The 23,027-nt window shown below is 48.6% G+C and overlaps 2 protein-coding genes and 1 long non-coding RNA gene across 9 annotated transcripts in view; 2 read left to right on the top strand and 1 right to left on the bottom strand.

Moving 5' to 3' along the window:
• LOC110260761 (uncharacterized) lies at positions 1-16,130 on the top strand. Of its 2 annotated transcripts, XR_014804080.1 has the most exons (3): positions 1-4,580; positions 6,062-6,170; positions 11,894-13,162. It is a non-coding gene; the product is annotated as an uncharacterized LOC110260761 (long non-coding RNA). The 2 variants fall into 2 exon arrangements; XR_014804079.1 differs by lacking the exon at positions 1-4,580 and having other exon boundaries at positions 5,637-6,170; positions 11,894-16,130.
• Positions 5,155-23,027, bottom strand: part of BID (BH3 interacting domain death agonist) — a 25,420-nt gene continuing 7,547 nt past the window's right edge. Inside the window, exons 2-7 of one of the 5 annotated variants that reach the window (XM_021091203.2) lie at positions 13,192-13,377; positions 12,491-12,542; positions 9,900-10,101; positions 7,425-7,564; positions 6,562-6,774; positions 5,155-5,637 (exon numbers count right to left, since the gene is read on the bottom strand). In XM_021091203.2, coding sequence (XP_020946862.1) covers positions 5,626-5,637; positions 6,562-6,774; positions 7,425-7,564; positions 9,900-10,101; positions 12,491-12,502 — 579 coding nt within the window. In that variant the 5' untranslated portion in view covers positions 12,503-12,542; positions 13,192-13,377 and the 3' untranslated portion in view covers positions 5,155-5,625. Of the gene's footprint in view, positions 5,638-6,377; positions 6,775-7,424; positions 7,565-9,899; positions 10,102-12,490; positions 12,543-13,191; positions 13,378-23,027 lie in introns of those variants that run through there. The other 4 variants (XM_005664130.4, NM_001030535.1, XM_085024845.1 and 1 more) reach the window with 4 other exon arrangements.
• Positions 16,963-23,027, top strand: part of LOC146403467 (uncharacterized) — a 13,661-nt gene continuing 7,596 nt past the window's right edge. Inside the window, exon 1 of one of the 2 annotated variants that reach the window (XM_084957251.1) lies at positions 16,963-17,779. The gene's annotated coding sequence lies outside the window, so the exon portion shown is untranslated. The remainder of the gene's footprint in view (positions 17,780-23,027) is intronic. The other variant, XM_084957250.1, reaches the window with a different exon arrangement.

Genomic DNA, 23,027 nt, shown 5'->3' on the forward strand with positions numbered 1-23,027 from the left:
TGTTCACACTTTTAAACTCTGGATCCTCAAATCCATTGGCTGGACACTTAAGCACAAATGGACACCAGCGGCCATGAGGAGGTCTGTGTTTTGGAGGCTCGCCTCTGTTTTCTCCAGCAGGAAAGAGTAAGACGTGCTCTGTGCTGCTTTACTTTCCCATCTGTCATCCCTGGGCAGTGGCTTTCTCTGCACCGAATCCTTGTTGGGTCCTGAGAAATAGCCGAGAACAGGGACAGGCACCCTAGTAAGAGCTGGTTCTGCAGTGGCCCTCGCCCTTTTCCTGCTACATTGACATTTGCTTCCCAGCCACCCCACCCATCTCCGGTGGGGCTGGTGGTAGGAGGCTTCCTTCTCCATGCGGTGTGGAGCACCTGAATCTGACCTGAGAGTTGAGGGTGCAGAGACATGACACTGCTTACCATCCTCTCTGAGCTGTTGAGGAAGTAGCTGTTACCAAGTCCCTAGAACTCTTAACTGCTCTTGAATGTAATGATTTCTGAGCACTCAGTAAAAGCCATTGAAGGTTTCTTGAAAAAAATATCAGAATTAAAGGATGCTAGGAGTTCCTGCTGTGGCACAATGGTTTAAGAATCTGACTGCAAGGGTTCCTGTCGTGCCTCAGCGGTAACGAACCCAACTAACATCCATGAGGATGCGGGTTTGATCCCTGGCCTCGCTCTGTGGGTTAAGGATACAGTGTTGTTGTGAGCTTCAGTGTAGGTCGCAGATGTGGCTTGGAGCCCCACATTGCTATGGTTGTGGCGTAGGCTGGCAGCTATAGCTCTGATTTGACTCCTAGCCTGGGAACTCCCCTGTGTTGTGGGTGCAGCCCTAATAAGACACAACAACAACAACAACAAAGATTCGACACAGCGAGCGGCTTGGGTCACTGCAGAGGTGCAGGTTTGATCCCTAGCCCAGTTCAGAGGGTGGCATTACTGCAGCTGTGGCTTGGATTTAATCCCTGGCCCCTGTAACTCCCATGCGCCATGGGTGTGGCCATAAAATTAAAAAGAAAAAAGAGCCTAGTTTATTCTCTGTGTAGTAAAGGGGGTAACCACTTGGGGTCACAGAAACCAGTCAATACTTAGCCTGCCTTACCGGCACTCTCGAAACACCACTGCCTCAAGAAAGCTTCTTGGACGAAAAGGTATCTGTTGGCCATCTGGTTCCCAAGGGCTGAGCCCTCCTTGCACCTGTGTGTCTCAGATTACCTGCAGCCACCGCCTGGGTGTGTCCTGGTGGGGGCGGGATCGACAGGGACTGGCGACATGGTTTTGAACCACAGCTGCCATTCATTTCCTGTGGGAATTGTTTTGCTCAGCCTTTTGCTAATTCCCTCTAATATAAAAGCCATGCCTGCTCCTTGCCTTTTCCCTGAAGGCTTGACATAGGGACAAATGTACCCTGTAGAATTTGTAGATTATTTTAAGAAATGTTTTATAGAAATGAAAGGCATTGTATGTAAGATTTTTTTCCCCTTAATTTGGCTGCACCCACAGCATACAGAAGTTTCCAGGCCAGGGATTGAACCTGAGCCACAGCAGTGACAATGTCAGACCTTTAACCTGCTGTGCCACAAGAGAACTCCATTCCCTTAATTTTCTTTATATCTGCACAAGTTTATAGAGAATTTGAGGTGGTGATCGTTTTTTCAAGAGGGATTGTGGGCTTTCTGGTCACTGTAGAAACAGCTCTGCAGAAAGGGAGGTGGGAAGGGGTACAGAGGTTTTGTCAGGTGCCATCTCAAGTGCTAGTTGTACCAGATGTCCTCTCTAAACTGACGGCAGTGGCTGGTGGTTACAGAAATGTTGCCTTGGCTTCCTCAGATGAGTGGAACAGAGCCAGGGGTTGTGGAAGGAATGGGCACAGGCACATCTTGCCCGGAGGCTGGCGCTGGGTGACATCCCAGTGCAACAGGCCCTGTGCTTTTTCATGGCCTTGGCCAGGGCGCCAGCTTCTGGATAGTCTGTCACTATTCCTGTTACTTTCTCCTTAGGCTCCAGGGAGAGGGAGCCTGTCAGTCACTGAAGTATCCTGTTCTTTGCACAAGACCGTTCCACTTGACCTACTTTCACATTCCCTGAATTAAAATCAGCTTGTGTTCACACTGCAGGGACCCACTGTAGCTCAGGGGCTGTTCTCAGGGTATCTGTGAGGCCGAGAAGTCCACTATCCCCTCTCCTGGTGACACTGCTCCCTCCAGTGAGGGCTTTGTGCACCAGAAGTTGGTTAGTTAATATGCTGTTTAGAACAAGTGTTGCTGTTTTCAGGCAACTGGTTTGTTGCCTCCTTCCCCAGGAGTAACAGGAAGTTCAAGTTCCATCTTCCCCCTTAATTCTGGACCAGCTAGGTTGTCCCAAGAGAACAGTTCTAGGTGGATGGGTCCTTGGCCAACACCAAAGGAGAAGACAGAGTTTGGTTTTTCCCGCTGTTACAGTTCATTACTTTTTTTCCTTCAGATTGAAAGTGCCTCTCATTCCTTGATGCGTTCTTTATCATGGTTCACGTGTTCTATCCCCTCATAGGTTCTGGGGCTAAGGTGGTCATGGTGACTTACTCAGCCTGTGTCCATCCCCCTTTTCTGTATGAGATTTCCCTGCTCTCCCTGCACAGCTGATCTTTGGGTCATTCTGGCTCCTCTTCCCCTGGCATCTGTCCTTTGGGCAGTGTACTCATGGGGAAAGCAACAAAACTCCGATCTGTGACTTGTGCTTTGTGAGATGCAGTGTGTTGGGGAGAACACGTTGGAGGGGGTAATAAAATGAGACTTGGAAGACACTGGTGGACTCATCTTTCTGTTCATGTGATAGCAACCCCAAGTCCTCCCAGATAATCAGTCTTGTGGTTTGAAGACACCACCAGCACATCCAGAGGCCCAGTCCGCACGGTGCATGAACTTGAGCGGCTCTGGAGGGAGGGGGGTGGAAGGCAGCCCTGAGGAGGGTCAGGAAGGCATTTTGAAACTGTCTCTTAACTAAACACCCCTCAATTCTGTTCACAATGATGACGTTACGTAAACTGCACCAGCCTCTGGGATGTGCCCTGATCAGAATCTCCTGATATCACTGACTTGGGGAGAAGAGCTGATAGTCTTGCTTTGTGACCAAGAAAGTGTATTGGGCTTGGTCTGGACAAATCTACACCAAAATGTGTATAAACTGTGGGCTGACTACTTGTGGGTTTGTTGTTGTTGTTTTGGTCTTTTCTAGGGCTATACCCACAGCATATAGAGGTTCCCAGGCTATGTGTCTAATCAGAGCTGTAGCCGCCGGCCTGCGCCACAACCACAGCAACATGGGATCCAAGCCATGTCTGTGACCTACACCACAGCTCACGGCAACGCCAGACCCTTAACCCACTGAGCGAGGCCAGGGAACAAACCCACTACCTCATGGTCCCTAGTTGGATTCGTTAACCACTGAGTTAACTGACTGAGCCATGACAGGAACTGCTGACTACTTGTGTTAAAACTGCTGCTTCTGGAAGGTTTCTCCCTTCTGAGACTGTAGGGATTGATGGGTATTGATCTGTGTGAGTGTACGTTCATATGTGATTCACCTTGTTTCCACTGTGATATGAACCCTTTCAATCTTGAGGACTTTGTTTCCAGAAGCACAGCAACCTGTTTTTAGGATTTGCTGCACACTACAGAGGTCAGGCTGAAGCACAGCCCTGGAGGGTTGCATGTTTAATGCTGTGCACGGTAGAGTCCTTTTTGTTATAAATGTAAACTCTCAGGGAGCAGAGAAGTATTTTTGGTAACAAGAACTATTTATTAGTACTTCAATATTCCTTGTTCATATGCTTCCCCAGAGCAACATGTTCACAGGACCAAGTGTTTCTGTTACTGGTAACGTGACAGACCTGCATCTATCACTTTGAACATAACCGTAGGAAATGCTCATTGCTGGGAACAGACTAGGCTGAGCTGTTTCTAAAGTAAGTGCTCCCTTATTTCCTTTGGTGCTAAGGGACGTGCTTGTTACTTGTCTCCTGACTTTGTCCTGAGAAAAGGGAACTGCCCTAAACCGTAAATTTTTTTAAGTCTAATTGTTCGGTTGTACCTAGAAACCTGTACTCTCCAAGAGCAGCTTCTTAGATGAGCGGAGGGCATGGCTAGAAGATGAAAATGTAAGATTATTAGCAGACAATCACCACAGGACATATGCAGTAGCTTCTTTAGTGCCTGAAGTTTTTTATCAAAACCTTGACTTGGTGAAAACAGAACTATGATGTACTTCGTTATGTGCTTTTGGAAACTGACATGGGCCTTGAAATCACCTCTGCCTGTGGTTCTTTCGATTTTGGTTTTGTCTTTAGTGCCTCACCAGTGGCACATGAAAGTTCCTGGGCCAGGAGTTGAATCGGAGCTACAGCTGAGGCCTGTGCCTTAGCCGCAAACACATTGGATCTGAGCTGCATCTGCAACCCATGCCATAGCCATGCGATACCCAATCCTTAACCCACTGAGGAAGGCCAGCGATCGAATCAGCATCCTCAGGGACAATGTTGGATCCTCCACCTGCTGAGTGACAACAGGAATGCTCCCTGCTTGTGGTTCCTGAAGCAGATAAAAGGTAACCAAGGTGAAAAAGTCAAACATGTTTTGAGGCCTGATTTTCACATTGTTTGAGTCCAGAACCTCTTCTGCTGTTTGTGTTTTTTTGTTGTTGTCTTTTTGCCATTTCTTGGGCTGCTCTCGCAGCATATGGAGGTTCCCAGGCTAGGGGTCTAATTGGAGCCATAGCCACTGGCCTACGCCAGAGCCACAGCAATGCAGGATCCGAGCCGTGTCTGTGACCTACACCACAGCTCACGGTAACGCCAGATCCTTAACCCACTGAGCAAGGCCAGGGATCAAACCTGCAACCTCATAGTTCCTAGTCGGATTTGTTAACCACTGCGCCACGACGGGAACGCCTGCTGTTTGGTTTTTAAACAGGAAGACTACACTTCCTAGTGTGGGAGTGTCCCTATTTCAAGGGAGATTTTTTCACTTGTAAGGGATATGTACACACCCCACCCCAGTCCCTGGTTCTACTCAGACACAGCACCACCTGCTAGAAGACCCACCTGCAAGGCTGCACTTGCATAAACAATATTTTTTTTTTTAAAGCAAAAAAAAAAAAAAAAAAGGCATCAAGTGTGTTATTTCTTTTACCTACAATATTTTATTATTATTTATTTTTTGGGATGTTCCTGGGCCAGGGATCCAATCTGAGCCGCTGCTGCAACCTACACTACAGCTGCAGCAATGCTGGATCCTTTAACCCACTGCACCAGGCCAGGTATCAAACTGGTGCCACTGGATCCTTACCCTGCTGTGGTACAGCAGGAACTCCTACAATCTGCTTTCAGATCTGATTTTCAGGCGGAGACCTTTCCAGCTGACACTAGATAAAGGCACGGTGTGTGGAAGGACTGAGGAGATGGTGGAGATCTTCACATATGTGCAGGGGAATGTTTCCATTCACATCCGTTAATGCAGATTCCTGAGTGGTCCTTAACTAGCCATCAGCTCATGCCCGTTGCCTCTGAGCTGCTGTGGCTCCATCTCCAAGGAGTCGGCTACAGGTCAGAATCTCAAGTTTGAACCAGTCGTGCTTTTGCCGAGTTGTCCATTCAGTCCATCTCCTGGAGCAAGAAAGGGAAGCAGGCAGGATTAGCCAGTCTCCCTCACCGACCAGACCCACTACTCAGGGCCTCTAGCGCCCCAGGCAGTAGAAGTGGAGCTGGGGTTTGGCAAACACAGATTTCACTGACTCTGTTACGGTGCCGAGAGGTCTCTTGGTGGGTCCAAGGGCTGAGCCAGGGTCTTGCTTCAGCCCCACAGGGTTTGGAAGCTGTTAGCAGACAGCCAGGCTTAGCTCCTTTTGACAGCTGTGCAGTTACACCCCGATTTGGGATTTACACTCAGTCTCTGTCTTCAAACTTCTGTAACAATGACACCACATGGTGCCTCTGAGGGTCCTCAGCACATAGTAAGAGGGTGAGATGCCTGCGCAATGCTTCTGACATAAAAAAATCCCAACACTCACTCCTATCTTCAAATTTACAGATTAAGATACATCCAATTCAAGTTGGTCTTTGAAACTGAAGCAACAGACTTTACGAGGACTGGGGGACAGAAGTGTGCAGTTTTTCCCCGATGGACCACTCGCTCTCTGGTAAGCATGTCTTAATTTCAATGATACCTATTTTTGTGACAAGGTGAAGTTGAAAGCAGACTGAAGCAGCTCAGCTTGGGTCCCTCCTGCCACTTTCACTACCTCACCCCTTCCCCCACTCCCAGGGTCCCACAAAGAGCATGAAGTCTGCCTTCACTGCCCTGAGACAGCAGCAGAGAAACAGAAACAGCCGATGAAGCTCAAGGGCACAACAGGCATTCACACCCCACTCTCTCTGCAAGGGTGGGAGCAGAACCCAGCCTTTTTCCCTGAGCAGGAAGGGAGGGACCCTGGCGTCTAGTCCCCGGCAGGCAGCGCCATGGCAGAGGGTCCCAGACCTCTAGTGGGAGGGGAACAGTGAAACGTGAGGAGCTGCTACACTGGCTCTTACACTTTGGACTAAGTTGCGCAAGTAGGTGAGGAGGTTCTGGTTGATGAAGTTCACCGTTGTGTGAAAGACATCCCGGAGCAAGGCCGGCGAGTGTTCAGCCACCTTTCTGGCCAGGAGCATAGTCAGCACAAGCAGGGTCTTCTCCTGGCCCATGTCTGCAGGGTAGGAGTGCACGAGCTGCTGCAGCACAGCAGCCAGGCCCTGCCGTCTGTCCTGCACGGGTGGAGAAAGCTGGTTACCAGTGTGCTTCCTACTGCAGGAAAACCTGTGCCCAGAGTTAGCAATGGAGAAGCCATCTCTGCAGAGGGATGTGTGTCACAGCTAAGGCCAGAGGGTGTGAGGAGCAGCTCCAGTCTGAGGGCGAAGCCAAGGGCAGCCGAGTCCTCACCCCCTGCTCAGGGCACCCAAGATCACGACTGGTCACCCCCCAGGGCTGGGTGGTGGGTAGGGTGGAGCGTCCCCACTAGACCTGAAAGGACCTTCTCTGTGCCAACACGTCACCAATGGCCATTGTCTGGGGCTGGCGAAGCTTGGCAGGGAGGCTCCCTGAGTGAGTCCTGCACAAGTGTGTCTCTGGGGCCTGGGGACCAACCATGGATGGCTGTGGTGGCATCGTGGTGAGTGACTTGATCAACTCCCTCAACCAGGAAAGAACAGCCATCCCGTTAATCCTCTGGGGGTTCTGTCCCCAAATGCTTGAGTCTGACATAGGGCGCAGGTTTTCAGATGTCAAGTGACTTAGTTCTGAGACGACTCACCAGGCTGAGTCTACTGGACAGTCATGATCTGAGCCACCTCACTGGACGGGCCCCCGGACAGCCCCGCCCTCACTGCCCCAAAAGGGCACGTAGGTTTTCACTCACCTCCTCCGACAGGCTCTGGTTCCTGAACTGTGCGGCCAGGCTATCCACCAGCCCTGGGCGGATGCCATACTCCATCCTGTCCCCTATTCGGGCGAGATGCCTGGCAATGTCCCGAATGACTGCCTCCTGGCTCTCAGAATCTAAACATTCAGAAAAAGTGACTGAGATGATGCCCCCTCAGAAACCCCCCTCCCACAAAAAGGCTGGGTTCTGCGTCGGGGCCAAGCCAGCTCCTGTGTCCACAGCCCAGTGAGGCAGAATGAGGACAGGACCGGTCATGCAGCGGAAAGGGCTTGGCTGGAGAGGCCAGCCTCCCCCAGAGACTCAGACCTGCCCATGAAAAGGATTCAATACTGTCGGCCCAGTTTAAGAAGTGCCAACATTAGGAGTTCCCTTTGTGGCTCAGCAGAAACGAACCCAACTAGGGTCCACAAGGACTCAGGTTCGATCCCAGGCCCCTCTCAGTGGGTTGGGGATCCAGCGTTGCTGTGAGCTGTGATGTAGATTGCAGACAAGGCTCCGAACTAGCACTGCCGTGGCTGTGGTGTAGGCTGGCAGCTGCAGCTCCAGTTTGACCCCCAGCCTGGGGACCTCCATATGCCACGGGAATAGCCCTAAAAAGACAAAGATCTGAGCCATGTCTGTGACCCACACCACAGCTCACGGCAACACCAGATCCCTAACCCACTGAGTGAGGCCAGGGATTGAACTCGCATCTTCATGGATACTAGTTGTGTTCATTAACCACCTGAGCCACAATGGGAACTCAAAAAAAAAAAAAAGTATTTTTAACTAAGGCACCTATGTGAAAATGGCACTATGGTATACATAACAGACCACCGCCGTGAGTCTAACTTCTATGAAACCAAGAAGCCCATGCACCTCACCTTTGACCCACAACCCCTCTGAGCTGGGTGTACTGTGTCCCTTGGGGTCTGTGAGGCAATGGTTCCCCCCCCGGGGGCTCAAGTCTCCTTATAAAGTGGTGTATATTTTAGATCATCTCTGGATTACTCATAACACCTAACATGTCAGCAAGTTTAAGTCATGCTTTGGGGAACCTTCTGAAATTTTTTTCTCAAGTATTTTCAACCTGCAGTTGGCAAAGTCTGCGGGCACAGCCACACTCAGGCACAGGCCTGTCTGCACCGCACAGCCCCAGGAGTGAGCCTCTTTAAACCTGCCATCTCAACCGTGATGTGAGCAGCCCGAGACTCCCCTTCTCTCCTCAAACCTTCCTGCCTGACAGGCCCATCAGGGGTTCCAGCCGGGTTCAGCTACCCCGGGCCCCTCACAGCCCTGGTCTCCCTTCTTCAGGTTTTGCCTGCTGTCACCAGCCCCTCTTCCAACCACCTCCTTCCCCGACGGCACTGTAACCGTGCTTTTCCTGAACCCGGTGGTCAAGGCGCCCACCTTCTCCATGGCTCTCCCACCTCCTTCCAACAGCCTTGGGGGACAAGTGGAACCACGTCCAGCTGAGCAAACGAATTCACCGACAAGTGGTACCAGAGCCTCCACATGCTGCCTTTTGCTTCCAAATCCCACCAGGTTTCTGATCTACAAGTCAGTTTCCTACCAGAGTCGAGGGCATGTGCACAGCCCCATGATCACCTTCAGTCAAAGGGAGGCCCAGGGACAGCAGCTTCTGACGGGGAAAGTCTTTCCTGCCCCCACGCCTTCCCAAATCTTCCCTGAGGGGCCTCCAGCCACATTCCTGTCCAGCCCAGGAGAACAGCTGGAGGCCCTGGGGCTGGATGGACCACACAGGCCTCCAGGGCACAATTCTTTTTTTTTTTTTTTTTTTTTTTTGTCTTTTTGCCATTTCTTGGGCCGCTCCCGCGGCATATGGAGATTCCCAGGCTAGGGGTCTAATCGGAGCTGTAGCCACCGCCCTACGCCAGAGCCACAGCAACTCAGGATCTGAGCCGCGTCTGCGACCTACACCACAGCTCCCGGTAACGCCGGATCCTTAACCCACTGAGCAAGGCCAGGGATCAAACCCACAACCTCATGGTTCCTAGTCGGATTCGTTAACCACTGTGCCACGACGGGAACTCCAGGGCACAATTCTAACAGAAGCTTCAGGAAGAGCCCGCAGCCTCACTCCCTGGACCAGCTTGTGAGGAACCGGAAGAGTTCCTCGGGGTTCCCGGCCCACACCCAGGAGGGGCCCCCAGTTGTCTGCCCGGCAGCCCACACTGGCCTCCATCGCCAGTGCAGGCAGCAAAAACTGAGGCTGGGAGGGCGGGGCGCGTGCCTGGAAACTGACGTAGCATTGCAGGGAGGACAGCCAGCCAGGATGAGGCCAGGTCCCCATCTGGAAACAAGCCAGACACTGCAGTGGCCCCTGGGATGGTGCAGACCCCACTGTGCTCGACACGACACAGCAGAAGCGTGGGGGCCACAGATGCCCCAGGAAGCCTCAGCTGTCGGACTCTGCCAGGCCCACCCCACTGGACACACGCCTGGGCCTACCTGTCTCCGCCGCGTCCTCCATGAAGTAGCTGCATCGATTGCCGTCTGTCTGCAGCTCGTCACTGCCCGAAGTGTGCACAGGCAGCTCGTGGCCCAGCACCTCCAGCTCCTTGTGGAAACTGGCATGGGGGCAGCTTTGGAGGAAGCCAAACACCAGTAGGTTTGTGATGCGCTCGTCCTGGAGGCTGGAACCGTTGCTGACCTGAGGAAAAAGGGCCTGTAAGAACCTGGGCCCAGGCAGCCGGGCAGGATAGCCGCCTGGCCCAGGGGCCCGAACACCCTCTCAGTGGGCAGAGGCTGGGTCTGCAGGGCCTGCTTTAGGCGAGGCCACCATAGATGCCAGAGAGAAAGCTCTGGTCCTAGGGAAGCCTCTCACCTGCCGTTTGCCTTCATCCTGACCTTTGGCCAGGCGCTTCCCCTGGCAGAAGCTGCCATCCTTGCTCCCATGCACTTTTGACAGGTCCCACATACCTTTTACCAACCTGAGCCTCCTTCACCAGCGCTGAGCCCTTCCTCTTCCCTAATCTCCCTGTGGGCACAGGAAGGTATTGTGCAGACAGCAGATTTTTAACACGTATAGGGCAGTAGTGTCCACAGACAACACCTGCTCTGGGCAGGCCCAGCTGGCCTCAGGTGGGCAAGCCCCTCAACCCAGAGAATAGCTCCTGCCTCCTGAGCGGCATTGTGGGGGCTGCATGTGGCAGCCCATGTGCACTGAGACACCCCAAGACCCAGGACAGGAGGGGGCCATCCTGGAGGCCAGGGTGCGAGGTCTGCCAGCTCAGCACATGCAGTACCCACCCTGGCTGGAAGGAAGCAAACAAGGCACAGGTACCTTCAGTTCTGTCTTCCTAGTCCTTAACATTTTTCACCAGAAAACTTTTAGAGGACCATTTTTAGAGGACAAATTGTCTTAATTAAAATGTATAAAACAAGGTGCTTATGTATTGCTATTGGCCTTTACTTCTCCAGAATTACTATTTAAAAAGAGGGGAATGTATGCAAAAGCTCAATTGCATTAAATCTTTACAGTGAGGCCAGGTGGCAGGGGCAGCTTAAAAACTGTAGAACTGGAGTTCCCACTGTGGTGCAGTGGGGTAAGACTCCAACTGCAGCAGCTCGGGTCACTACAGAGGCACAGGTTGGATCCCCAGCCTGGTGCAGTAGGTTGAAGGATCCAGCAGTGCCTATGCTGCAGCTGCAGCTTGGATTCAATCCCTGACCTGGGAACTTCCATATAGCGTGGGCACAAGCAAAAAATTTATGTAAAGAGAAAGGATCAAGACTTTGGCAGTTGTGGAGTTCCTGTCATGGCTCAGCAGAAATGAATCTGGCTAGCATCCATGAGGATGCAGGTTGATTCCTGGCCTTGCTCAGTGAGTTAAGGATCCTGCGTTGCTATGAGCTATGCTGTAGTCACAGATGCAGCTCAGATCTGATGTTGCTGTGGCTGTGGGGTAGGCCGGGGGCTACAGCTGATTCAACTCCTAGTCTGAGAACTTCCACATGCCATGGATGCGGCCCTCAAAAGACAAAAAAAAAAAAAAAAAAGCCTTAGGCAATCTTTCTGGACATATTACAGAGCTGATCTATAGGAGGGAAAATAACTTGCGCTATAAATCAGTCCCAGTGCAGAGAAAACAGTGGAAAGCTTTGTGATAAGAATCTTAGTGCTCAAAGCCTGTGAAATTAGTGCCAAGCAACAGTAATAAACCCAAACCTGAGACATTATGCTCAGTGAAATATGCCAGACATAAGAGGACACACACTACACAAGCCCTAGCACCTGTGTGGTCCCTGAAGTGTCGAATTCCCAGAGAAAGAAAGTGGAGTGATGGGGCCAGGGGTACAGTGCTGAATGCCACTAAGCTGAACACTTAAAACAGGCTAAAACAGTAAATGTCGTGCCAATGTATATTTTTACTAATTTTTAAAAACTGGAAAAAAATTTCAAAGTCAGAAAAATTGATAGCAGGATGACAATTCTGTTGCAGGGAGGGGAAGAGGAAATAGATGTCTCACCAGCAACTACAACTATGGACACTCCTGTCTCGGGTTTCTCAGCTTGAAGGAAAAGAAAGGAAAAGAGAAGCCCTGGGAGCAATCCTGTCCTCCTTCCTCACTGACAAGTCATCAGGAAACAGGACCAGGGAAGGCAGCAGGGGTCCTGCCAGGAGGGCACAGGAGCAGGGGCACCAAATGGCATTTCAGCCCTGAGGACTGGCCTGTTCCCACTAGGGCAGCTCCTGAAATCTCTTCTGTTCAAGACCGGATGTTTCGCTAGAGCTCATGACATCTGAGACCCTTGGCCACCAGGGTCCCCACCTCCTGAGAAGGACGCTGGTAAAGTCCAGACTGAGGCCCTTGCAGGTACGGGGCTGCTTGCTGCTCAGGACTCACAGAGCAGGCACCAAGCTTAGGAAAGTCTCCTGGCCTATCCAGGGGGTGGCCAGGTATAGGTGCAGGAGGAGGTGGGGAGATGCCACAAGCTTGTCATCGTCATCCCCCGCTATGGATGTGAGGCTCCTTCTGCAAGGCCTCAGCCACCCGTGTCCCCAAAGCCTTCTTCCAGGACAACCGCACCATCTGACCTTAGAATCCATGGCCCACACGCTCCGGCTCACAGGGGTCCAAGTCAGCAGCCTGGAAGAGAACACACAGGATGGTGCTGGCCCTGCAGGGACAGCCCCAGGATCCCCCAGGAAACAGGGAGCCATCTGGGCCCGGGCTCTGCTGCTCATCCCAATAGCATGCACTCCTCTTTACTGAGACGGAGACTCCCCAGCCTCAGGGGCCAAGGCTCCCACCTCGAGCTCACTCTTCAGGCCCGGGGGGGCAGTTGGGCTTATGGGCTCTTTCTCCATAAGTACTTAACAGCACTGGGTTTCCCCCGTGGTTAACGCCTAGACACTGTCAGGGATCTGCTGTTCTTACCATGGCCCCATACCACCCTCCCCTCGACAAGTACACTGTCCCTTCAGCTACAGCCCCAGAGCAGGGACCTGTGACTCAGCCTCACAGCTACTGAGGGCCAGGCAGTGTCCGTGGACGGGACTAGACGCAGCCAGGCAGGCCAGCTCCCAGGCCATGGGCTTCAAGGGTAGAGAAGATCAGTCTTCTCATAGAGCTCTAGTCAGATGTGTATAAAGAAAAAGAATGTGTATTTGATAGCTACACAACGATTACAGCTCCCATGTGGCACATAATTCCACATTAAATAACCCAAACAACTGAGCAGACCCAGTGGAATCTAAGTTTAAAAAGGAACAGAGAAGAAAGAAACGAATCTGACTGGTATCCATGAGGATGCGGGTATGATCCCTGGTCTCGCTCAGGTTAAGGATCCAGTGTTGACGCAAGCGGTGTAGGTCACAGACACAGCTCGGATCCCACGTTGTTGTAGCTGTGGTATAGGACGGCAGCTGCAGTTCTGATTTGACCCCTAGCTTGAGAACTTCCATAAGCTGTGGGTGCAGCCCTTAAAAAAAAAAAAAAAAAAAAAAAAACAGAGAAAAGAATGAGAGCTCTGTTTGCATTAGGAGAGATGTCCAGACAGACTAGACAAGTTTCTGCAGAGCAGTCTCACCAGAATAATCATACACCTGCATCCGTGTGTTCCCACAGTATTAGGCTAAGGCAAGTGAATCAGTCACTTTGTAGGGCAAAAACAGCCAAACACGGCAATTCCATATGGTTCCTAAACACACAAGAGGTAAAAACAACCAGCTCATCTCCGTGGAAAGGGTAAGGTTCCCACTGAGGGCAGGCGGCAAGGCCAGGGTGGTGCCAAGGGTGGGTGGGGGGTGCTCACCCAGCTTCAGTGGCCCTGTACCCCAAGCCGCCCCTGGGAGGTTAGTCTTCGTAGTTTTGTCGTACCTGCATTCTCAGACTCAACCAACCACAGGCCGTGGGGTAGTTACTAATGAGAAACATGTGCAGAAGTGGATCCGTGCCGCCCAAACCATGTTGTGCCTTCAGGTGTTCACAGCTCTCTCCATAAAAATGCGGAGTCAGAGGAGAGCACGTGCTAACCCAGACCAGGACCCAGAGGAACGGAGCAGGGGAGCTCACTGCTGGGCCATGGTTTGGAGAAGGTGAATTTCCTCTTACTCCTTCTGAAATGAACACTTATTAAGGATTTTCTATGTAACTCCTTATTTAACAGGGAAACAATAAGATGATAAAAATACTCAAAGGAACCCAAGATCCACATTCACAGGCAGGGCACATGCATTTCTACTGACAAATCATTTCCTTCAGCATCAGTTTTTTGCAACTTACAAAGGCATAAAATAGCTCAAAGACAAGATATCCAGAAAGGGAGAGCTGGCCAAAATATCCTGGGTTTTGAGCCATTTCAAGATCTTTCATGGTTCCCCCATTGGTCTCCAGCCTATGACATGATCTCAAAGACTAACACAAAACGGCGGGAGGGTCTCATTAGAGAGGCCTGTCACATTTGTGCAGCAAGAATGCTCATTAACCAGCCAGGCCACCTAGGGTTTCTCTTGCAAGTTTAGATCCCTGCTTTTTTTTTCTTTTCAGGGCCGCACCTATGGCATATAGAAGTTCCCAGGCATGGGGCTGAATCAGAACTGCAGCTGCCAGCCTACGCCACAGCCACAGCAATTCCAGAGCCAAGCCTTGCGACCTACACCACAGCTCATGGCAACGCTGGATCCTTAACTCACTGAGGGAGGCCAGGGATCAAACCCACCTCCTCATGGATACTAGTCAGGTTCATTACCACTGAGCCACAATGGGAACTCCCTAGATCCCTGCTATTAAACAACTACTGAGGTCACAAAACCACCTTCCATCTGGAAATTTCCATATCTCAGATTGGACTCTGCTATCCTGAGGGTGGAAGTCAGGCCTAAGCAATTCCACAGGCTTCACCCGCAGCTCCCTTCAATGTGTGCAAATTCCTCTAGGGTTGGGGGGGAGCCCAGGCACTGGGAACAAGGGCGACTAACTCAGATATGGCACATGGCGGAGGGTAGGGACACTCCTGTGGGGGCTGCCCCCTGGCAACAGCTCCCGTGGGACGGCCTTCACCCTATGGCCCCAAGTTGGAGGCAGGGACAGAAATTAGGAAAACTCTTGGTTATTGATCCAGTCCTGAAGTTATTTTCAGCTTGCTGGGCTGGTTGCTAGGGGTGACGGCTAGCAGGTCACTGTTTTACAGTCCGGCCACTGGCCACCTGAATATTCAGTTCCTGCCTCAGGTCCCCAGATCACAGGAAGTAACCTCCTACCAGAAAGGGCAGGTCCTCAGGGCCAGAATGGTTTTCAGTGGTGGTGGTGGGGGGGGTCCTCGAGCCTTTGCTCCCTACAAGGTAAATTAGTTCTGTGACAAGTGGCTTGTCATGGCTGATCACAAGAGCATCATTCAGAAATATGACTTTCTCAAGAAGGCTCTCAATTTGTCCAATTTATTATATCCCGGTAAAAAGAACAAAGGACAGTACGGCAGTTTCTCAAAAAAAAGAAAATGACACAATTACCATATGCACTATAACTACTACTTCTGGGCATGTGCACAAAAGAAGTGACAGCAGGGACTTCCTGGCCACATCACTCACCACAGCTACAAGGTGGAAACAAACATGTCCATCCACACAATGAGTGTCATTCAGCCTCAAAAAGATGGGTATCCTGGCACCTGTGGCAACATGGAGGCACCCCAGGCCAAGACACCAAACCAACAAGGCAGCTGCCACAGTAAATACTGTGTCAGTCCACACACATGAAAAATCATGCCTGCTTTTTGGAGAATCAAGTCCTTGTTAATGCCACAGAGCTGTACACTTAAAATGATTAAAATACCACAATACGGTTACCAAGGACATTTTTCACAGAACTTGAACAAAATATTTTAAAGTTGTTTGGAAGCACAAAAGACCCAGAGTAGCCAAAGACATCCTGAAAAAGAAAAATGGAGCTAGAGGAATCAGGCTCCCTGACTTCAGACTATACTACAAAGCAACAGTCATCAAAACCACATGGTACTGACACAAAGACAGAAATGTAGGTCAGTGGAACAGGATAGAAAGCCCAGAATTAAACCCACACACCTACAGTCAACTAATCTATGACCAAGGAGGCAAGAATATACAATGGAGAAAAGACGGCCCTTTTAATAAGTGGTGCTGGGAAAACTGGACAGCCACATGTGAAAGAATGAAATTACAACACTCCCTGACACCATACACAAAAATAAACTCAAAATGGATTAAAGACCTAGATAGAACACCAGACACTATCAAACTCCTAGAGGAAAACACAGGCCAAACACTCTCTGACATAAACGACAGCAACATCTTCTCAGATCCACCTCTTGGAGTAATGACGGTAAAAACAAAAATAAACAAATGGGACGACTTAATTAAACTTAAAAGTTTCTGCACAGCAAAGGAAACCCTAAACAAAACGAAAAGACAACCCACAGAATGGGAGAACATCTTTGCACATGAATCGACTGACAAGGGATTCATCTCCAAAATTTATAAACATCTACCAATCAATACCAAAAAAAATAAACCACCCCATCGAAAAATGGGCAGAAGATCTAAACAGACGATTCTCCAAAGAAGACAAACGGATAGCCAAAAAAACACATGAAAAGAGGTTCAACATGACTCATTATTAGAAAAATGCAAATCAAAACCACTATGAGGTACCATCTTACACTGGCCAGAATGGCCATCATCCAAAAGTCTACAAACAATAAGTGCTGGAGAAGGTGTGAAGAAAAAGGAATCCTGTTACACTGTTGGTGGGATTGTAAATTGGTGCAACCACTGTGGAAAACTGTATGGAGATTCCTCAGAAAACTAAAAGTAGAATTACCATTTGATCCAGCAATCCCAGTCTTGGGCATCTATCCAGAGAAAACCATGACTTGCAAAGACACACGTACTCCAATATTCAATGCAGCACTATTTGCAATAGCCAAGACATGGAAACCGCCTAAATGCCCAGTGACAGAGGAGAAGATCAAGAAGATGTGGTACATGTACACAATGGAATACTACCCAGCCATTAAAAGGAACGAAATAACAGTATTTTTATTTTTTTTTAATTTTTTTTATTTTTTAAAGTCCCTTGACTCTCTTGCTGAGGTGGTTTTATTTTATTTTATTTATTTATTTATTTGGTCTTTCTGTCTTTTCTAGGGCTGCACCCTCAGCATATGGAGGCTCCCAGGCTAGGGGTCTAATCAGAGCTGTAGCCGCCGGCCCACACCACAGCTACAGCGACACAGGATCTGAGCCACATCCTCAACCTACACCACAGCTCATGGCAACATTGGATCCTTAACCAGTTGAGCAAGGCCAGGGATCAAATCCACAACCTTACGGTTCCTAGTCTGATTTGTTAACCACAGAGCCACAACAGGAACTCCCTATTTTATTTTATTATTATTACCTTTTTTTTTTTTTTTGCATTTTAGGGCCACTCCCACGGCACATGGAGGTTCCCAGGCCAGGGGTCTAATGAGAGCTACAGCTGCCAGTCCTCGCCACAGCCTCAGCAACACAGGATCTGAGCCGTGCCTGTGACCTACACCACAGCTCACAGCAACGCCAGAGTGAGGCCAGGGATTGAACCCGCAACCCCAGGGTTCCTAGCCAGATTCGTTTCCGCTGTGCCATGAGGGGAACTCCAATAATGGCATTTTTAACAACATGGATGGACCTAGAAGTTATCATGCTAAGCGAAGTCAGTCTGACAATGAGATACCAACATCAAATGCTTCAAATGCTGTCAGTTACATGTGGAATCTGAAAAAAGGACACAATGAACTTCTTTGCAGAACAGATACTGACTCACAGGCTTTGAAAAACTTATGGTTTCTAAAGGAGACAGTTTGGGGGGTGGGGGGATGCACTGGGGGTGTGGGATGGAAATACTGTAAAACTGGATTGTGATGACCACTATACAACTATAAATATGCTAAATTCATTGAGTAATAAAAAGATAAATAAAATAAATTATTTTTAATCGCACACACACACACAAATACCACAATACAGAAAGTCTGACACCCCTCTCCAACAGGTTCTTCTTTTTGAGCCTATGCAAAAAGAATTCTGTCAGTCAGAACTAGATGTTCTGACCAAGTTTTATGGGCTACAGTTTAAGGAAGAGAAAATTTCCTCATGTGTATCTAGAAAACAGAAATTTAAAAGCCAACAGTTTTCCAAGCAAACCACCAGTTTCCCGCACTGGCCTGTGGGTCCTGAGTAAATCACACTCTGCAGCGTGTGGGGCTGCGGCCACAGGGCAATCTGCCTCCACAAGAGCCTGGAAACCCCTACTCATACTCTGGGTGAAGTTCTGAGTTGTTGAAGCCAGGACAGCACAAAAGACTGCTTTTGAAACATCATTAGTTTTTATTTTATTTCATTTTTTTGGCTGTGCCTATGGCATGTGGAAGTTCCTGGCCAGAGATGGAACCAGAGCCACAACAGCCTAAACCACAGGTGCAGTATCAACTTGATACTTAACTTGCTGTGCCACAAGAATCCCAGAAACATTACTAGTTTAAAGTGCCTGGTACACTGGAGTTCCTCTTGTGGCTCAGCAGGTTAAGAACCCAACACAGTGTCTGTGAGGATGCAGGTTCAAATCTTGGCCTCACTCAATGGGTTAAGGATCTGGTGTTGCCATGAGCTGTGGTATAGGTCACAGATACAGCTCAGACCTGGTGTGCCTATGGCTGTGGCCAGCAGTTGCATCTGTGATTCAGTCCCAGTCCAGAAACTTCCATATGCCACAGAAGCAGCTGTAAAAAGAAAGAAAAAAAAAAAAAAAAAAAAAAAAAAAAGCCTGGTATAATCCTTTTCTACAAGGCTCTGATTCTGTCCTTGGTAAAGGATACATACAAAAACCCCCAATCATCTGCAGAGGGCATTTCTCTAACAGATAATATCAGAATGGAGTTCTCTTTAGGGGAAAAGAACACACAAATTCCATCAGTGTTTCCCCTGAGAATTAAAGCAGACTATACAGAGCAAAGGTGCTCCCAGAGAGCACACAGCTTTCATATGAAACATCTATACAAATCTCTCTTCTTTTTTTTCCATTTTAGGGCTGCACCCGGGGCATATGGAAGTTCCCAGGCTAAGGGTCAAATTGGAACTGCAGCTGCTGGCCTACACCACAGCGACAGCAACACCGGATCCTTAACCCACTGAGTGAGGCCAGGGATCAAACCCACATCCTCGTGGATACTAGTTTGGCTTGCTACCGCTGAGCTACAATGGGAGCTTGCAAACATGAATACCATTTTATCTGTAACCATAACCAAGGGAAGGCTGAGCCTCTGCTGACAACTACACTTCCCAGGAAGCTCTTCCATAGTAACAGCTCAAACAAATCTAATGAACTTCATCATGTCTCTCTTTTTATACGGTGAACCTGGGAAATCTCAATACCAGTTTCAGTAAAAGATATCCTGAAAAATTTTCCCCCTAAATTTAGGGTCCGATATTTGGAAGTGCAGTCAGAGTCCACTTGGGCACTTAAGACAGGAACGGGGATGCATGAGAAACAGGATCTGGTTATCAATTAACGAAACTAAAAAAACCTTAACTCCTCATAAGTGATTAATCTTTGTTCTTTGTGGGACTGCTTTTCCCCTTAAAACATAAAAAATAAAAAATTATTCTTTTAGGGTGGTAGCACAGTGGGTTAAGGATCCGGAATTGTCACCGCTGTGGTGAGGGTTGGAGCTGTAGTGAGGGTTCAATCCCTGGCCCCCAAACTTTCACATGCCATGGGCACAGGCCAAAAAAAAAAAAAAAACCTGCAAAACTATGAAACAATATTGTTGTCATTAAAATGTTTTGTAAGGCGTTCCCATTGTGGCTCAGCGGAAACGAGTGCTACTAGTATCCATGAGGATTCAGGTATGATCCCTGGCCTCACTCACTGGGTTAAGGATCAGGCATTGCCGAGAGGTGTGATATAGGTTGCAGATGCAGCTTGGATCCCGAGTTACTGCGGCTGTTGTATAGGCTGGCAGCTGTAGGTTCGATGCCACCCCAAGCCTGGGAACTTCCATATGCCGTGGGTGTGGTCCCTTAAAGCAAAAAAAAAAAAGTTTTGTAAAATACAGTTTCAAAAAATGATTTCAACAAGCAATGGACATTGACATTTTCAAACACATTAACAACATCTAAACTTTTTCTCCAGTTTTAATATCTAACACAGAAAATAGATAAAACCCACTTAATCAAAAGCTTTTTAGGGTCCTCAGTAATTTTTATTTAAGAGACCAAAAAGTTTGAGAAATGCTGCTTTGAGAAAAAAAAAAAACAAAAAACACAAAAAGCTACCCCTTTTCCTTGAAAATAAAAGCATAATACACAAGAGTTTTTCTCTGCCATCCATTTTAATTATGATACTTATTCAAAGTGACTGACTTTTTCAGGGAACCAGGCACCGAGAGCTGTCAAAGCAGTTCAGAGTCCAGCGCTTCCCACACCACATGTGCTCTGCTTCCCCAGTGGAGGCACATTCGTAAACCAGCCAAAGACAGAGCCTGAGCACATAAGAACACCTGAAGTCAACACCTGGAACGGTGTAATGTGTTTCAGTGTCCTGTCCTGTTATAAACTGCCTGCCCACAAACCCAACATGCTGTGCCCAGGAATACTGTTAAAGCAAACACTATCAGAAATCAATTAAATTGAGTTGAAAACAAATTTACATTTGTCATGACTTTACACATTATGGTAAGAATAATATTAATGATTTGATAAGTAAACCTGTATGAGTCGGGGGGGCAAGTACAATAAAATGTACTATATTGACATACTGAATACTGATTATTTATAATTAATGTTAGGTATAATATTGATAAACCAGAGAAAAGACAGCTTTTTTAAAATTTTTTATTTCCTTTTTAGGGCCACACCTGCAGCATATGGAAGTTCCCAGGCTAGGAGTCGAATTGGAGCTGCAGCTGCCAGCTTACACCATAGCTCATGGCAAGACAGGATCCGAGCTACATCTGCACCTACACTACTGCTCACGGCAATGCCAGACCCTTAAGGCCAGGGATAGAACTCACATCCTCATGCACACTATGTCAGGTTCTTAACCTGCTGAGCCACAAGGGGAACTCCAGAGACATAGCTTTTTTTTAAACACACAACTACTAATTTATTCTCATTTACCAAAGGTTTATCTGAATTATGTATTCTTTTTTTAAACTGAAGTATAGTTGATGTACAATATTATGTTACAGATGTACAACATAGTAATGCACAATTTTTAAAGTTATACTGCATTTATAGTTATTTTATTTATTTATTTATTCATTTATTTTGGTCTTTTCTAGGGCTGCACCCATGGCGTATGGAGATTCCAAGGCTAGGGGTCTAATCGGAGCTGTAGCTGCTGGCCTACGCCACAGCCACAGCAACACGGGATCAGAACCGTGTCTACAACCTACACCACAGCTCACGGCAACGCCAGATCCTTAACCCACTGAGCGAGGCCAGGGATTGAACCTGCAACCTCATGGTTACTAGTCAGATTCGTTAACCACTGCGCCACCAAGGGAACTCCCATTTATAGTTATTTTAAAATATTGGCTATAGATCCTTGTAGCTTATTTATTTTATACATACCCATCTAACCTCCTAAGCCCTTACCCCTGTCTTGCTCCTCCCCCCTCCCACTGGTGACCATTATAGTTGATTCTGTGTTTCTCTAAGTAGGCTTGTGGACCTGTATTCCTAAAACATTTCTCAGTTTGTTTCTGTGAATTTTATATCATTTAAAATTGTAGGAGTTCCCATCGTGGTGCAGTGGTTAACGAATCCGACTAGGAACCATGAGGTTGCGGGTTCGGTCCCTGCCCTTGCTCAGTGGGTTAAGGATCCGGCGTTGCCGTGAGCTGTGGTGCAGGTTGCAGACACGGCTCGGATCCTGCGTTGCTGTGGCTCTGGTGTAGGCTGGTGGCTATGGCTCCGATCAGACCCCTAGCCTGGGAATCTCCATATACCAGGGAAGCGGCCCTAGAAAAGGCAAAAAGCCCCCCCCCCCCAAAAAAAACCAAAAAACTAATGCATTTCAATTATTACAAATGTGATTTCCTGGAAATTTTAGAAATATGCGTCTTAGGTAAGAATTTATTTAGGTCCACAGCCAATCAGAACAGAGTGTCTCCAACTTCTTTTTCTTTTTCAGCCACCCCTGCAGCATATGGAAATTCCCAGGCCAGAGATCAAATCAGAGCTGGAGCTGTGACCTACGGCACAGCTGCAGCAACACCAGATCCTCAACCCACTGCGCTGGGCTGAGGACAAATCAGTGCCTCCAAAGAGATAAGCTGTATCATTAACTTACCACACCACAGTGGTTCACACTCGAGTTCCTCCAACTTAAGACACTTCACAACCTAACTGCCTGATGATGAAAATGTACACAGCTGGAGGCAGAGGCTGTTGTGAATCACAGACACACAGCACAGGACAATGGTCCTACAACTTCAACTCAAGGTGCTCTTTGCGGTGTGCACAAAATCCTAAACTGAGCTCAAAAGAGACTAAGGACACAAACCAAAGTCCGACCATTCAGATTCTCTGTCCTCTCCTGCTCAAGAGAGAACAGACCCCTGCCATTTGCCCACAAGGACCCCAGGACCCCGCAGTCAGCGAGGCCACCACAGTGTGGCTGGTCCACAGGGGCAAACCAGAAGCAGAGCCAAAACACATGACATAGAGAGCAGTTCCATGGCCCTGAGAAGCCACCTCTGGGATGTGAGCAAAGACTCATGGACCCCTGAGCACATTTCCGGGGATAGTTCTGAAACTGCCAACTATAGAAAAAAGGTGAAACCATGACTTTTGGACAAATACACAACAATAAAATGAACACATCGAAGACTTTACTTAGCTCATTCATTAATGAAGGAACCTGCAAGATGATACAACCAGTTTCTAGATAACATGGAGATCACGGCTGGAGCTGTAAGGAGACAGTCCTTCCCCTGCAGTGAGTGGACAGGGTCAAGGCGGAGCCACAGGGAGGCCCAGGCCCATATCCACTGAGTCCTTCTGACCATTCAAGGTGGGTGGGAGCTGTCGCTCACCCACAACACACTGTGGC

This window comes from Sus scrofa, chromosome 5, assembly GCF_054392235.1.
Source record: "Sus scrofa isolate SSC_HxYL_T2T_F1_AM1 chromosome 5, Sscrofa_HxYL_maternal_Yorkshire_Landrace_v2.0, whole genome shotgun sequence".
Classification (NCBI taxonomy): Eukaryota; Metazoa; Chordata; class Mammalia; order Artiodactyla; family Suidae; genus Sus; species Sus scrofa.